We start from the raw sequence: 16,389 nt of genomic DNA, 5'->3' as shown, positions 1-16,389 counted from the left end.
CTCTGTGAAAGTGAGATGATAGGAAGTACTCAACACTACATGGATAATGCAAGGATTAACTTATGTTGTGAGTGTTTCTAGCTTAGTGCTTGGCCTATCGTAAGCACTCTAGTAAAGAAATGTTTGTTGATGTGAAGTGTTTTGTAAAATATAAAACATTATGCAAATATGAAACTATACTTATGTACATTATGAATGTTCTAAAGTGGCTTATGATAGCAATTCTTTTCCTGAGGCCTAGCTCACATGGAAATCTACAGATTTTCTAGTGATCTTCCTTTTTTTGGTAGAAAGGAAAGGGTTTTTTGGATATTGTTTCTGTATCTTGGAATAGCAAGATTTAGCATGTCAGTTTACACCAAAATTGGGCTTATATTTCTTTCATTGTTCTGCTGATATCTCCATGATGTTGGTTTGGAGGTATCAAATTCCAGACGTTATGTAGATGGGACTTAAAATTTGGAAAGAACAAACCTCTCTTTTTCTCACAATCCTGTAGGCAGGATGTAGCCAATCAGATGTGCACCAAGACCAAGGAAGAGTGTGAAAAACACTATATGAAGCATTTCATCAATAACCCTCTGTTTGCATCTACCCTCCTGAACCTGAAGCAAGCAGAGGAGGCAAAAACTGCTGATACAGCCATTCCGTTTCTGTGTAAGTGCCTCCCGGTATCGGTAAGAGATACTTAGCTCACCTTGGGCCCTGTTCCAGTAGCAGATAAATAGTGGTTTGGGCAAGTAAAGAGCTTATGGAAGATGGGAGGAGTTGGCATGGCAGTTACTAAGAGTCAGGGCTATAATGGGCTAAGGAGGGATTGGAATTCTATACTGGAAATCATGGTGCCCAGATCTGCAGTGGTGTCCCACCCACTCTGAGGGTTGTGAATATGTCAGTCAACATTAATGCTTCTTGGAGATGAGATGTCCAAAATGAACCAATCTTCCAAGCTTTGGAGGGTTTATGATTATAGATATTAGTTACTTAGGAGAGTCCAGTATTGAACTCATTATTAATCATCCCAGTGTTAAGTCCAAAAAGCAATGTGTTATTTACTTCATTTAGTTGTGGTAGTAATAGCTAATTAAGAAAAAAAAAAAAAAATCTCATGTGGCTAAGGGACTCATGGGTCTTCTAACAAAACATAACTAAACCTGTGTTGAATTATAAATGGACATCCTTCCTAAATGGCTCCCAGAGCACAAGTAACAAGATCTGAATGTTTCTTCACCACCACCATGACCCCCCACCCCTTTCCTCATACTCTAGAAATGGTTTCATAGCTGACTGACTCAAAGCCTGATGATACCTATTTGGAAAACACTTTGGATGTTAGCATTTTGTTCTCAAATCCATTAGATCATTTGTTCCTCATAGGAACCCAGTGAGATAGCAGAGCAAGTGCTTTTGTTTTATACATGAGGAAACTGAGATTCAGAAAGGTTAAATTTGTGCCTCATGGGACTAGCAGATAGAACTGGGACCCAACTCCAACTAAATTCCAAATCCTGTGGGGTTTTTTTGCTTCTCAGTTGGGTGAGATTTGTAAATTGAAATTGTTCTTGAAGGGTAAGGGAGCTGAAGCAGACAGGATAAATAACTTTTGTTCTATAATATAAAAGAAAAGATCCTTGGTTTTCTCTTATGTTAAGCAAGTACAAATCAGAGGGAATTTCCCCATTTTATTTAGAGAATTCCCTAAGTCTTAGTTTCCTTTTTAAGGAATCAGTCTGTTTCCATTATACTTTATCTTTCTCACTTTTCCATTTATAAAAATCTTTTGAATTTTATTTATTCTCTCAGACACTGTTTTTCTCCAAACAAAAATATTTCAGAGTGTAAATGAAGACTATTTCTGTGTCACATTTTCGTGCCAATACTTTATTAAGTAACTAAGAAAACCTAAATTCTTCCAGCTACAGATGACCCTCCCCGACCTACCTTTGACTCCTTGCTTTCTCGGGACATGGCAGGGTACATGCCAGCTCGAGCAGATTTCATCGAGGTAAGAGAAACTTGTTTTTGTTTTGCATGAGGCGTATATCTCTTCCCTACAGGTTCCATACCACTGAAAAAGAGATTTTTGAAGCACTGTAATTTGTAGGGCCTTAGGCAGCCACATTTTCTTCCATTTGAGTACCTTTTCTCATTTGTAAACATGTTCACATGTAAAATGTAAAAGTTCTTCAGACCAAAAACCTATTTCTTAGGTTGCAGGGTGTTGGCTCTCCCTTCCTTAATAGGTATTGGGTTCCTGGTTCTCATTCCACCCTTAGGGGGTTTCAAAGTTGTGCAGGATCAAGGGTTGGTACACTTTTTCTTTTAAGGACCAGATAGACCACAAAGTCTCTCTTGTAACTAAACTTTGCCATTATTGTGTAAAAGTGGCATAAATAATATGTAAACAAACAAACATGCCTATACTCCAATATAGTTTTATTTACAAAAACAGGCAGTGGGTTGAATTTGGTCCAGAGGCTACAGTGGGCTGACCTCTGTTTTGTATTCACAAGTGTATAAAGAATGATGAATGTAGATAAAAACTGTATGTTACTTGTTCACCCATGGAGTTAAAAGCCATGTGAAAGTAATTATAAGTCTCTTGATTTATCATCTGAGCCACAGTTACAGTGCTGCTGGAGATAATTTGAAAGTTTAGCAAACTACAAATAATTTTGCTAGCCCTACCCAGGTTAGTATTTTGTTTATGGCAGCTGTTACTGTAGAGCTACCCCATAAATACTGCTCCTACAAATTGTACTCATTGAGTAGAATATGAACATCTACCCATTAAACTTTGTAAGTAATATTATCAAATAAATAGAGCCTTCAGAAGGTAGTAAAAAGGTAAATGAATTAATGCAGATAATTTTCTTATCTAAATACTTGATGACACATTCAGAGTTTAGATTTTATGAACAGACTACTTTTAATTTTTAGTATACTAGGTTTGGCTTTATTCTTGGATTCATAACTTTCTCATATTTTTGCTGTCTCTACTGCCTGAAAGTCTCAAGATTTTTCCCATGACTTCCTATTTCTTATAGTAGTATCCCAACCTCATATTCCATTCAGTCTTTTTTTTTTTAATATATATTTTTTATTTTAGAAAGAGAGCATGAGCAGGGAGAGGGGTAGAGGGAGAGAGAGAGAGAGAGAGAGAGAGAGAATCCCAAGCAGGCTCCATGCTCAGCACAGAGCCCAACGCAGGTCTTGATCCCACAACCCCGGGATCATGATCTGAGCCGAAATCAAGAGTTGGATGCTCAACCGACTGAGCCACCCAGGCGCCCCTCCATTCAGTGCTTTTTAACAAGTGTTTATTTATTTTCTGTTTGCTTCTAAAGCATGGCTACTGTGAAGCCATTACTCAGTGCTGATGGGTTTGGGGTGGGAATTTTTTTTCCCCAAACAGGAGTTTGACAATTATGCAGAATGGGACTTGAGAGACATCGATTTTGTTGAAGATGACTCGGACATTTTACATGGTAACATTTTATTTTAGCAAATATTTTTATTGATTGTAAAGTACATGGTGACACTGTGTTGTGTTGGTGCTAGGAATATAAGGATGAATAAAACATGTTCCCTGCCCTTATGGGAGTCAAAATCTGGTGGTTAAGTTGCTAAATTTATCCTGTTGTTGTTTTTTGACCTCAATAAAAAAGATCATTTGTGATGATGATGAGAGTATCATGTAATGATAGCTGGTTCCCAGTCTTGGACTATGTGATCTTTTGACTGAGGCGAACCTGTACTGAGGTTGAATGGCTCTTACTGCCCCCTTAGAAGGAAAGGAATCAGTGTGAACACCTTGGGACTTCAGTAGCAACTGATGGTGCTAGATGCTCGCTGTAAATTTGTTACCCCAAATTTCCCATAGCAGAGAAAAAGAATGGAATTTCCTTGAGGTTTTTTAGGCCAAGATTGGGAATTTCTTGTTTCTCAGAACTGTTGAATTTTTAGCACTTCTGAATTCTCATCTAAGATTAGTCAGTCTAAGGATTTATGTCAATTCTTTTGTTAAAATGTTAGTACTTAATGCCAACAGGGCTCTTAAAAGTGATGGTTAGACTTTCATTGAATCTCTTTTTTTTCCTCTTTCCATGTACATTGAACTATGTATTTAAAATAATCCCCAATCTTCTTTCATTTTGTTCCAGAATTATGTGGTACAGTAGGTGAATAATGCTTCCTTGGATTCTGTATTTCCCAAACAGCATCTTCGTTGTTTCTCTCTCTCTTTTTTTTTTAAGATTTTTATAATGTTTATTAATTTTTGAGAGAGAGAGAGAGAGAGAGAGAGAGAGAGAGAGAGAGAGAGAGAACATAAGCAGGGGAAGGGCAGAGAGAGAGGGAGACACAGAATCTGAAGCAAGCTCCAGGCTCCAAGCTGTCAGCACAGAGCCCAACAGGGGCCTCAAACTCCTGAACTGGGAGATCATGACCTGAGCCAAAGTTGGATGCTTAACCAACTGAGCCATGCAGGTGCCCCCATTGTTTCTCTTAAATCTGTATCCCAGGCAGTAAAGGCAAGTAGAATCCTTGTTGACTTGTAAATCAGGTTTTCATGATGCATTAACTGGGACTCTGCACTAGAAAGGGAATTTGATTCTTCTCTCCATAGAAGAACTATTTAGTTATTTGTTACACCAGAGCTGGGACCAGAAAGAGTCTTCATAAAAATTTTATCTTCAGGATTTCCTGTCTACATATTTCTTAAGCTGTTCTCTTCTCAAAATTTCATTCGTCCCCTTTTCTCCCACACAACTTTAAGGAAAGTTGAAGTGATATGGATGGAACTAAAAGAGGAAAGCTTGAAAGCAAACCACTTGAGCGTTCACTAGATGATAACACAGTATTTGTTCAGTCTTCCATGTCAGCCTTCTTTTCAAGCCTAGTAACTCGTGTGATGGTCTTTCTCACCTCATCTGGTGTCTCTTTGAACACAATGTGCAAATTGCCATTCAGTATTTCTAATACATACCAGTTTTCATTAATTGTATTGTTTCCTGGCTTGTATCTTTCTTATTCCTAATGCAAAAACAAAAAACAAAAAAGCTACATAAACATCAGCCTTTGAGATACTATTCAAAAATACCTGCTTTTGAAAGTCAGAATTTTTTATGCCAGTAATGGCTCAGCTATGTCAAAGATTTGCCAAGTCACTTCTCCAAGGTCTTCAAATTCTTTAGCTTCAACATTATCAAGAAAACGGTAGTAATGGTTGGTATTTAATTTCACTCTTCATTCTTTGTAGAAGCAAGATTTGCAGTTTCTTCTGGTGCTTTTGTGGTCCTTTCTGTAATTAGTGGGGGCAACAGGAAAAAATCAGAAAGAAGCTATTGATTAGCAATTCTTATTTCAGTTAGCATTTCAGACCTATAACATACTTGATTTGTGTTCTTCCTACAATTTCTACAGCCTTGTAAGTCATTTGATTCTAGTTAATTTGAATTAGAATTGAAACATCAGTTACTGATTGTTACATATAAAGCAGCGGTAATACAATGTAAATAATAATCCCTGCCTCCTTTTTTCCTCTGCCTAGTAGGGAACTATAAGATGTTGAGATGGGTGCTTTTTTTTTTTTCTTAAATTTATTTACATATTTTAAGAAAGAGAGAAAGCACAAGCAGGGGAGGAGGGGGAGGAGGAGGAGGAGGAGAGAGAGAGAAAGAGAGGAAAGAGAATGGAGGAGGAGGAAAGAGAGAAAGAGAAAGAGAAAGAGAGAAAGAGAGAAAGAGAGAGAGAATCCCCAGCAGGCTCAGTGCTGTCAGCACAGAGCCTGACACAGGGCTCAAACTCACCAACCATGAGATCATGACCTGAGCCAAGATCAAGAGTTGGATGCTTGACTGACAGTCACACAGGCGCCCCTAGATGGGTGCGTTTTAAAAGATGTTAACATTTGAAAGAAGTTTGGCAGTGCTTGAGATTTGAGGGATGACATGCTGGTACCACAAAAGAATGCTTTGCTTATGGCTCTAGAGTTCTTATATTCTCTTCTCTGGCAGTGTGACCCTCTGTCCAGTGTGACATTTGTATGGTCCCTGAGCTGAATGCTTTCTCCCAGAACACTCCATGAAGGGGAGGGACTGGAGCCTACAAACACTCAAGAAGGAACAAGAAGGAGCTTTTTAAGCATACTTAGAACAGAGAGAGGGGCACATATTTTGTGCAGTGATTCTACCTCAGGCTTGCTTCTGAGTCACTGTGATCTTGGGCAAGTCCTTGCAATCTTGCTTGCTGTTTCTTTGTGTCCACTGCCTGTAAAGAAGGGGTAACACTGATTAGTCAGAGTGTGAATGTCTCCAATGAAAGATGGTACATAATTGAGATTGGTATTATTACCATTCCATTACACCATTATATTTTCAATATTACTGAGCATTAATAACATTCCTTTTATGTTCCCTCACTTACATAACTACTGCAAGGAAACAGACTGGCTGGGTTTTGTATTCTATGCCAGAGCTGATGCCACCAAGCCCTTTTCATCACCCAAAGACTTTTGCTATGATTCATGGAATTTGTCTAATATGATGGGTTTGAATGGTCCATTATAGAGGCCTGGGACACAATGGAGGTTAATTGCATTCCAGCCATACCAGAAGGCTGGGCCTGGAGAGGATACTGCAGGTGAAGCAGTGTCTAAGGAAGAAAATAAGGAAGTTCTGGGATCCTAAATGACACCATCATATATTTTACTGAAATAAGCAGAAATTATTGGTTCAGAAAGAGAGATGCAGAAGACATAACTTGGCACTTTACTGTATCATGGTATGTTTGGGATCTCAGTGCAGATGACACAGTATTGTACCTTTTTTCTGGGGGGCCATCTCCCCCTAGTCTGCTTTCATTTGGGAAAATATCTTCTAGGTTTATGGATTCCCCTTTTCCCAGGGTTTCACAGGCTCTAAAATCCTGAGTGCAGCATCTTCTAATTGCTGTCCCATAACCTAGGCAAGCAACAGGCGTTATGAGCTCCTTGCTATGTGTTGGGTTGGTGTTTTCACCACTTCATAGGGTTGCCCATTAGGACAGTTTACACTCCCTCTTTTTGGAAAGCTAATTTCAGCAAAATTTCTTGACTAAGCATGGATACTCCCCTGCCTCCCCCCCCCCCCCCCGCCCACCTTTAACTTCTTTGGCTCATATCATCAGCCTTTAGATCCCTTAATGGTTTGTAGATCAGAGGTCCAGCCTTGTCACTACATATTACTTACCTACCTACTGGCAGTGCCCTTTCCTTTAAAGGCATGTAAAGCATGTAAAGTTTTGTGATATTTTAGACATAAATGCTACTACTAATGATAGCTATTACATATAGCCCTTACTGTTTGCCATGCTAAGCCTTTCACACATGTGACCTCATTTGATCCTAGCAAAACTCTGTGAGTTCAGTATCATCATCATCATCATCATCATCATCATCTCCATTTTATAGATGAGGAAATTAAAGAATGGAAATATCAAGTAACTTGCCTAAGGTCATTTAGCCTGCTAGTGGCAGAGCCATCTCCAGAGCCTATGTTCTTAATACTGTTCTATACTTATTGTCTTTACAACCTTGCATTTTTGTTGCTGGATTTTTGTGTGTTTGTGTTTGTGAGATGTCACATTTGTTATAGCTTCACCACATTGCTCAGAAGTAGGGGTGGGTATTTTCTCATTTTACATTCAGGAAAGTGCACAAAGGACTTTAAGTAACTTGCCTAGGCTTCCTAGTTCCTGACTTTAACCATTAGGTCACATAGTCTTCCTTCCCTCCTAGAATTAATTGTGTACATCTTGACCACAAGGTTTTGGGAAAGATGACTTTTAAAAAGCTTTGCTTCTGGGGAATACCTGAGTCACAGGTTTGTGCACAGGATTTTGATTGGCTTTGTTGCAGTTAAGGCCTCTGAGTTGGTTTTCTTGCCAAGCAAGCAGTAAGTGCCTTCTGTCAGGAAAACAGAGACATGTTGCCAGCTATTTTGAACAATGTTAGAAATACACTGCAGTGGGAAGGAACTGCCTCTGACTTCTGCCCACTTCTTGAAATATTTTAAGGCTAGCCGTTTGGAAACTTTGTTATCAGTCCCCATTGTAATCACAGGGAGACAATTCTTATCCCAAAGCTGAGATTTCAGGAGTGAATAGGTTAGGGGTGGTTTGGGTTTGTTTGTTTTTAATGATCTCTGGTTCTTTGCCCGCTTTGCTGGAACTTCCAGTCACTTTAAGTAGAATGTGAACCAAGTGATTCTCATTCTTTCATTGTCTGCCTTCTCATTTCTGTCTGCCTGCTGTGCTGTGGTCCTCCCTGGGTTATTCATGTAGTTGAGATTTTCTAATCAGTTGCTGCTATCTGTGTGCTTTATAAAGAAAAGAGACAGCTTCAAATATGCATTTTCCTCTGGGAGAATTCCAGTTCTCCATTTGTTTCTGTGTGTGCCTTTCCTTCCCTTTGTTCTCCAGAACCAGTTGCACAGTTCAAACTGCTGAAATGATCCAGCAGTGAAACCAATCATCAGTACTTATAGATTTTTTTTTGGTAACATAGTCTCTTTGTTTTATTCCTGTTTTTTGGGGTTTTGTTTTTTTTTAAGTAGGCTCCACCAAAGTGGGGCTTGAACTCATGACCCTGAATCAAGACCTGAGCTGAGATTAAGAGTTGGATACTTAACCGACTGAGCCACCCAGGCACCCCTTTTTCCTGTTTTAATTAAGTCATTCCCACCCAAGTCTCAGGAAACAATGTGATAAGATGTTAACATCTTAGAAAAATTACAGAAATGTGTTTTCAGAATTACCAATAATTTCACTGGACCTTCAGGTCATGTTTTTCCTATTGAAGTCATCTTGTTATTAGATAGATAAATGAGATAAGATATACAAAGAGCTTGGAACGTGATAAGTACTCAGGGTGTGTTAGCTATTTACTTAGTTTTTTGTGTTGTTGTTGTTTTTGGTTTCTCTTTCTGTCTTGAACTGTTGACTATGTAATTCCATTTCTCATCTGAAAAAGAGAGTCCGATATAAAACCTGTGTTTGGTTAGAGACATACCTTCTCCCTGATCCTACCTGCCTATTCCACCACACAGGCATGTAAAGTGCATCTCCACCAGCATAGCAGTCTGGAGCCTATCATTCTACAGCAGTGTGTTAGAAAGCAATGGCAGTATATGGGGTGTTTCATGGTACTTGGGCTTTTATATGGAACAGCCCTATAAATCAAGAATTCACTTACAGAGAGAGTCTTGCCTAAAAAAAAAAAAAAAAAAAAAAAATGTTTTTTGTTTGTTTTTTTTAAGTTTATTTATTTATTTTTAGAGAGAGCACAGGAGGGGCAAAGAGAGGGAGAGAGAGAATCCCAAGCAGGCTCCATGCTGTCAGCACAGAGCCCAATGTGGGGCTCGAACTCAGGAACTGTGAGATCATGACTTGAGCCGAAATCAAGAGTCAGATGCTCGACCAACTGAACCACCCAGGTGCCCCTACCTAAAAAAAAATTGAAAACCATTGCCTTAAATCTTGATTCTGATATTATTGATTTTTTTTTAATTGTGGGCAGTTGTAAGGAAAAATAAAGGAGTGTTGCTTAATTTTTGAACTTACTAGAAATGAACAAAAAATCCATAGTAGTTAATACTTTTTTCTTTATACATAAACTTTAAAAAATGATGTATCCACTCACCTCTTCACATCACCCAGCTAGAACTTATGTTATTTTTATCTCAGACTCAAGGCAGAATGGCCTATATAAAATATTCCTGGTCATTTCCCAGTGATTGAAGTTACCTACATATATAGTACATTTGCTTATAGATTAGATTTTGTTAGATTTTGGTATTTCTTCCTTCTAATCTGAGACTATCTTGAGGGCAGGTAGCAGTGGGATACACAGTAATGAGTCAGGATGGAGTATCCAGAATTTATTTCTATTATCTTATCCAGGGATACCATATTGACAGTGCATTAGAATTGTACATTGTTCAACTTTTATTGCTTTTACTGGTGAAAGAAATTGATGATTCTAATGAGCCATTGTGTACTGTTTTACTTGATTGGTTCCATTTTTTTTCCTGCCTGAAAATCTAGTTTCAAGGAAGCAGAAGTGTGGGTTTCAGACTGTTCATGGAGGTACCCTCAGGGACTACTACTGGGAAAGGTAGCTGGAGATAGAATGGGAGAAGAGGTTCAACTACAGTAGATCTAACTTGTCTGTTCCAAATAGGAACATATTTGAAAATAAGGTTTAGGGGCGCCTGGGTGGCGCAGTCGGTTAAGCGTCCGACTTCAGCCAGGTCACGATCTCGCGGTCCGGGAGTTCGAGCCCCGCGTCAGGCTCTGGGCTGATGGCTCGGAGCCTGGAGCCTGTTTCCGATTCTGTGTCTCCCTCTCTCTCTGCCCCTCCCCCATTCATGCTCTGTCTCTCTCTGTCCCAAAAATAAATTAAAAAAAAAAAAAAAAAGAAAATAAGGTTTAAAAGTTACTCTAGAATAACATGTAAATCTGTGTTGATTCATTGCCCCCATAGGGTAAACTTGAATTTGTATCACACATCCTTCTGATGAGCAATGATATTCTATTACCTTTTTTGTTTATCAGTATTACAGAGGCTCTAGGCTCTATTTTGGAATGAAGCTCACTATCCTGGAAGATGTGATTGTCATATCTAATAAATCCTTTGCTGTGAGACTTGGTGTGTTAAGAATTATACTACCTGACCTTTGAATAGCATATTTTATTTTTCAAAGGACACATGTCAGGTCATTATGTTTGCTCTAGAATCTCTTTCTTCTGTGAATACATTCAGTAATTAAAGTAAAACCCACCAAACTCTCAACTTACACAAATTCTAAGGAGATAACAAGTTAACAACTTAAGATAGTTCCAGAATCTACTAAAATCATTAAATTTTAAGTTTCCTTCAGAATCGTAGATTATGGATAAGAAGAATTGTTTAATATAGCATAGTGCTAAGTTAAGTAGTCTTCATATTTTCTTCTAGAGCTGTTAATGGTTGGTCTTTATTTCATAACTTTAGAGGGTCTTCAGATTGTAAACTTGTGGGACTTTTTACTTCTGAGTGTTTTTTTAACACATATTTCATTGTTAGATAAGCCAGATTTAGAATTTCGGACTAACACAGAGAAAGTAAACATGTTGGGCGGTTTCAGTGTCTTTCCTACTCGAGGCCTTAGAACCAGACTATCTGGGTTTGGATACCTGCTCTGCACTTAGCAGCTGTGTGATCTAGGGCAGATTGTTTTGCGTGCATGGTATATAGGGCATATAAGGGAATGGTAAGACATGAGACTGGGAAAATAGGCAGATTCAAGACAGTAAGAGGTTTTATATAATATGCGAGGGTTTGAACTCCAGTGAGTAGATGGGAAGCCACTGAAAAATTATCAACAAGGGAAATACACCTGCGGATTATGCTTAAAAACATTACCCTGGTACCATATGAAGGATTGAATTAGCATAAGGCAGGAATGGAGTTATTAAAAGAGTACATGAAGTGATCTAGGGGACACAAGATGGCTAAGCTAAAGAATAGGATTAGGGACAAATAGGAAGAGAGAAATTTGAGAGACTGAAGCATTCAGAATAGATAAGACTCACTGACTAGATATGGAGAGACAGGAGGGAGAGTCCCATTGATTTCTGTCTTGGACAGCAGAGTTTGGGGAAGAGGTAGAGTATAAGTTTGTAACTGAACACATGTGAGTAGAGATATCCAGATAGGGTCTGGAGCTTAAAATAAATATCTGAGTGTGAGATTATATTTTTGATGGTACCCAGAACCATAGGAGTGGCTGAGTTTATAGGAATAAGGTAAGGGGTGAAAAGAAAGATGAGAATAGAACCCTGAAGAATTCTGAAGATGGAAAAATTGGCTGGGGAAAGAAAGAGAACCAGAACTATTATATTGAGGAAACCTTTTACTGTCTGTTTTCTCCTAATTCCCCATGCCCTTAACATGAGACTAAAGCCAGGAAAGGATTGGAACATGTGGGTGGCAAAGCAGGCCATAGCTTTGGGGTTGTTAGGCTATTTAGTGGAACTTTTTAGTACTGAATGCAAAACCATCCCGTAAATAGTTGTTGCTCCCCAACTCAAAACTGCTACTCCGGGAAAATGTCTCTCCTATACGATATTTACATCAGTCTTGTTTTGACATTGTCTACTGAACTTGTACCTGTGAGGTCATAACTCCAGTCAGTATTCATTTTTATGGCTATTCTAATAGATGCAATGTCTAGCCTGTGTGTCACCAAAGTTCAGACTCCTTTTATATTAAAGCTAGTAATATACCTCACAAGGCATGGCCAAAAGAGGTATTCAGTAAAAAGTACAAGTTGTTATCTGTAGGAGATGCCATATAAGATGTGTACACAGGAAAAAAAGAACTTCACTGTAATTTACTGATAAAGAAATTCAGTATCCTAGGACATTTTTGTTTCCAAGAGACAAATTGCCTAGACCAGTGTGTGTGGAATAGTAAGCAATATGATGTTCAAAGTTTAGGACAGTTTGGGTAAAAGACTTATTTTTGTCTTGGCTTTATATCTATGCATATGTCTGTTTGTTTATAGCTCTGAAGATGGCTGTAGTAGATATCTATCATTCCAGGTTAAAGGAGAGACAAAGGCGAAAAAAGTAAGTACAGAAAACCATCCTGCCTTCTTTTAGGTATGCAGTATTGAATACCACATATAGCCCATAAGAACATTCTACTTGTGACTCATCTTGTCACCTTGAGGAAGACAATGATATTCCTTGATCCTTAATTTTTCCATCTGTCAAATGGAGGTAATAATACTTGTCCTTTTTTTGCCTCCACCTTCCTTACCTTTTCTTGATGTTATGATGGTCATTGAGTAATATGGGTACACTGTTTTTTTGTTTGTTTTGTGGTTTTTTTTTTTTTTTTTTTTTGAGAGAGCAAGTAGGGGAGGGGCAGAAAAAAGGAAAGGGAGAGAAACCCAAGCAGGATCCACACTGTCAGCATGAAGCCTGATGTGGGGCTCAAACCCATGAACCGTGAGATCATGACCTGAGCCGAAACCAAGAGTCAGACACTTAACCGACTGAGCCACCCAGGCACCCCTAATATGGGTACACTATTTTAAAGAAAACAGGAACAGTTAAATTCAAGTTGTTCTAGAATTGTTATGCTTCTTTTAATGCTCTCATTTTTTTAATGTTTATTTATTTATTTTGAGAGAGAGTGCAAACGGTATTGGGACAGAAAGAGAGAGAGAATGAATCCTAAGCAGGCTCCATGCTGTTAATATAGAGCCCAGTACGGGGCTTGATATCACGAACCATGAGATCATGGCCTGAGCTGAAATGAAGAGTCAGACACTTACCCAACAGAGCCACCCAAGTGCTCCTTTAATGCTCCATTCTAATAGCTCATTTTTTTGAGAAGTCTTACTCAGGAGGATTTCAAAAAATTCTGAACAATTTTCAGACACTCACAAGTTCTTCCTTCTCTTTGCAGCAGAACAAAAAGCATACATTCAGATTGAGAAATTAATGGATCCCAGACAATTTTAGCAGTTAGATTACAGAGACTTTTAACAATTCAGAGAAGGGTATGCAGAGGGTATGAGTGTGAATGCGTGTTGTCATGATGTTACAGAGTAGAAACACAGTGACATCACAACAACAAAAACAGGAATAGGACTTGGGAGGCACTCTTGAGGGACCAAGATGTGACCTAAAGTAAAGCTTATTCTCTGTGTGTTCTGAGAAGTGCTGAAGAAAATTATCCAGTTGTTGTGAGAAGCTTCATTACTAGTGATAAATACGAGTGATAGGGCGCCTGGGTGGCTCAGTCGGTTGGGCGGCCGACTACAGCTCAGGTCATGGTCTCTCGGTCTGTGAGTTTGAGCCCTGCATCGGCCTCTGCTGACAGCTTAGAGCCTGGAGCCTGCTTCCTATTCTGTGTCTCCCTCTCTCTCTGCCCCTTCCCTGTTTGCTCTCTGTCTCTCGCTCTCAAAAATAGTAAACATTAAAAAAATAAATAAATACATGTGATATAAAATGAAAGGTTCCAGACACATGGTTTACTTAAATTCTGTTTTGCTTAAAACACATAATTCAAGCTCAACAGTATTGTAGAACTCAGTGGTTGAGGTTGCTGTTTGATCTTATGTTTTATGGAGACACTTCCATTAAACATGCATGATACTTATTTCAAATAGGTTTAAAGCATTATGTGAATGTACACATGTACGGTTATAAATGTTGAATGTATGATCATGGTGCCATTTTATGGTTTAGCTATTTCCCTTAAATGGCTATTCTCAATTATCAATTCCCTAAATTGAATAGTTTAATTCTTATCACATGGACACAGATTCCCTTCTGTTTCATGCCAAGTTACAGATGTGTTTTTCAGTATTTTTGAGTGTTCATTCATTCATCCAGCAAATAGTTATTGAGAGTCTACCATGTCCAAGGAAAGGAAAAATATATGATGGTTGAAAGCCTAAAATTGTGTTAGCAGACTCACTGCCCTTCAGAAACTTGTGAGGAGTAACGTCTTTGAACCGCAATATTCCACCCCATAGTGTTTCAAATGCCTAGTAAAAGCTGCATGTGGAAGAAGTATTAAATGTGAAACTAATTATAATAAACATTATTGTGGTTTTCATCCTAGAATTATAAGAGACCATGGATTAATCAACCTTAGAAAGTTTCAATGTAAGTATTAGCTGCTTTCTTTATTTTAAAATTTCTTCCAACATTATTGAACAGTTTTGAACAAATCATTTATGGCAGTAGTTCTTAATTCAACTTGCATATTAGCATCAATCGGGAGCCTTTTTTTTTTTTTAAGCAATCTTCACACTTAGCGTGGGGCTTAATACGTGACCCCAAGATCAAGAGTCACATGACCTACTGACTGAGCCATCCAGGCGCCCCAGCATATCATGTAAGAAGCTTTAAAAAATTCTCATGCCTGGGTATCAACTCAGACTATTAATTCAGAATCTCTGAGGATTAGTGCTAGAACATCTTTATTTTTAAAATATCTTTAAGGCAGTTCTGTTACATAGTGAGAGTTAAGAATCATTAATATCTGATCAACATTTATATAATAATTCCTTTTTTTTTAAGTAGTATAGTAATTACAGCATGAATATTAATGGGTCATTTTCTGGAACTGGATAGGAACTATATGTTAAACACAACCGTGATCATCAGGTTGTTAAACATTTTTATGGAAAAAGTCAACCCGTATTGTGCATGGTAGTGGACACAGAAGACATTTAGCTCTGTATGATGGTGAGAGTGAAACTATAATGATTTTTAAGTGAATGTTCACTTTGATGTTACTGTTTTAAATATTGAAGTTACCTAGGCTGAGCAGAAAGAGTCCCTGTACTTTTTCTTCTTCTACACTGCAGTTTGTTCAGCAAATAAGAATTATGATCTCATAATTACAACATTTTTATAGAAATGTTTATAATACTCATATGTCACAGTATTCTTTTTTATAAAAGTACCTGATGATTATTGTGCTTTGTATCCTAGTTGATAGAATTTTATAGGGCTTGACACTCTGTGCCATTATAGGGTGCAGGTCAGCCAGTCATGGGTTAAATGTTTTTGTGATCATAATGTGACATTTTTTTTCACTTTCTGTTACACTTTTTCAAGTGATTGTGGTGTTTTGAGGACGTCACTCTTAATAGTTAAATAATAGGCTTATCTTTTATTATTAGGTATTTAGTTTTTTAAATCATCATACATAATTCTCTGATGCATTTGTGAATAAAGCTTTATATATATTTAGAATTTTTTAATGTTTATTTATTTTGAGAGAGAGAGTGAGCGAGGGAGGGTCAGGGAGAGAAAGAGAGAGACAGAGAGAGAATCCCAAACAGGCTCCCTGCTGAAAGCGCGGAGCCCAGTGCAGGGCTCGAGCTCACAAACCATGAGATCATGATCTGAGCCAAAATCATGAGTTGGAAGTTTAGGGGCGCTTGGGTGGCTCCGTCAGTTGGGTGTCTGACTTCGGCCCAGGTCATGATCTCACTGTCCGTGAGTTTGAGCCCCATGTTGGGCTCTGTGCTGACAGCTCGGAGCCCGGAGCCTGCTTCGGATTCTGTGTCTCCCTCTCTCTCTCTGCCCCTCCCCCGCTCGTGCTCTGTCTCTCTCTCTCTCAAAAATAAATAAACATTAAAAAAAAATTTTTTGGGGGGGCGCCTGGGTGGCGCAGTTGGTTAAGCGTCCGACTTCAGCCAGGTCACGATCTCGCTGTCCATGAGTTCGAGCCCCGCGTCGGGCTCTGGGCTGATGGCTCAGAGCCTGGAGCCTGTTTCCGATTCTGTGTCTCCCTCTCTCTCTGCCCCTCCCCCGTTCATGCTCTGTCTCTCTCTG

At 38.7% G+C, this 16,389-nt stretch overlaps 1 protein-coding gene across 5 annotated transcripts in view; it reads left to right on the top strand.

Moving 5' to 3' along the window:
* The window catches only part of TADA2A (transcriptional adaptor 2A), a 53,134-nt gene that overhangs the window by 24,537 nt on the left and 12,208 nt on the right, over positions 1–16,389 (top strand). For 4 of the 5 annotated variants that reach the window (XM_043583804.1, XM_043583801.1, XM_043583800.1 and 1 more), the window contains exons 6-10: positions 500–657; positions 1,917–2,005; positions 3,416–3,488; positions 12,588–12,651; positions 14,663–14,706. In XM_043583804.1, coding sequence (XP_043439739.1) covers positions 500–657; positions 1,917–2,005; positions 3,416–3,488; positions 12,588–12,651; positions 14,663–14,706 — 428 coding nt within the window. The remainder of the gene's footprint in view (positions 1–499; positions 658–1,916; positions 2,006–3,415; positions 3,489–12,587; positions 12,652–14,662; positions 14,707–16,389) is intronic. The other variant, XM_043583803.1, reaches the window with a different exon arrangement.

This window comes from Prionailurus bengalensis, chromosome E1, assembly GCF_016509475.1.
Source record: "Prionailurus bengalensis isolate Pbe53 chromosome E1, Fcat_Pben_1.1_paternal_pri, whole genome shotgun sequence".
Taxonomy (NCBI): domain Eukaryota; kingdom Metazoa; phylum Chordata; class Mammalia; order Carnivora; family Felidae; genus Prionailurus; species Prionailurus bengalensis.
The sequence above is the reverse complement of the archived record's forward strand: the minus strand, read 5'-3'. Positions and strand labels throughout refer to the sequence as shown.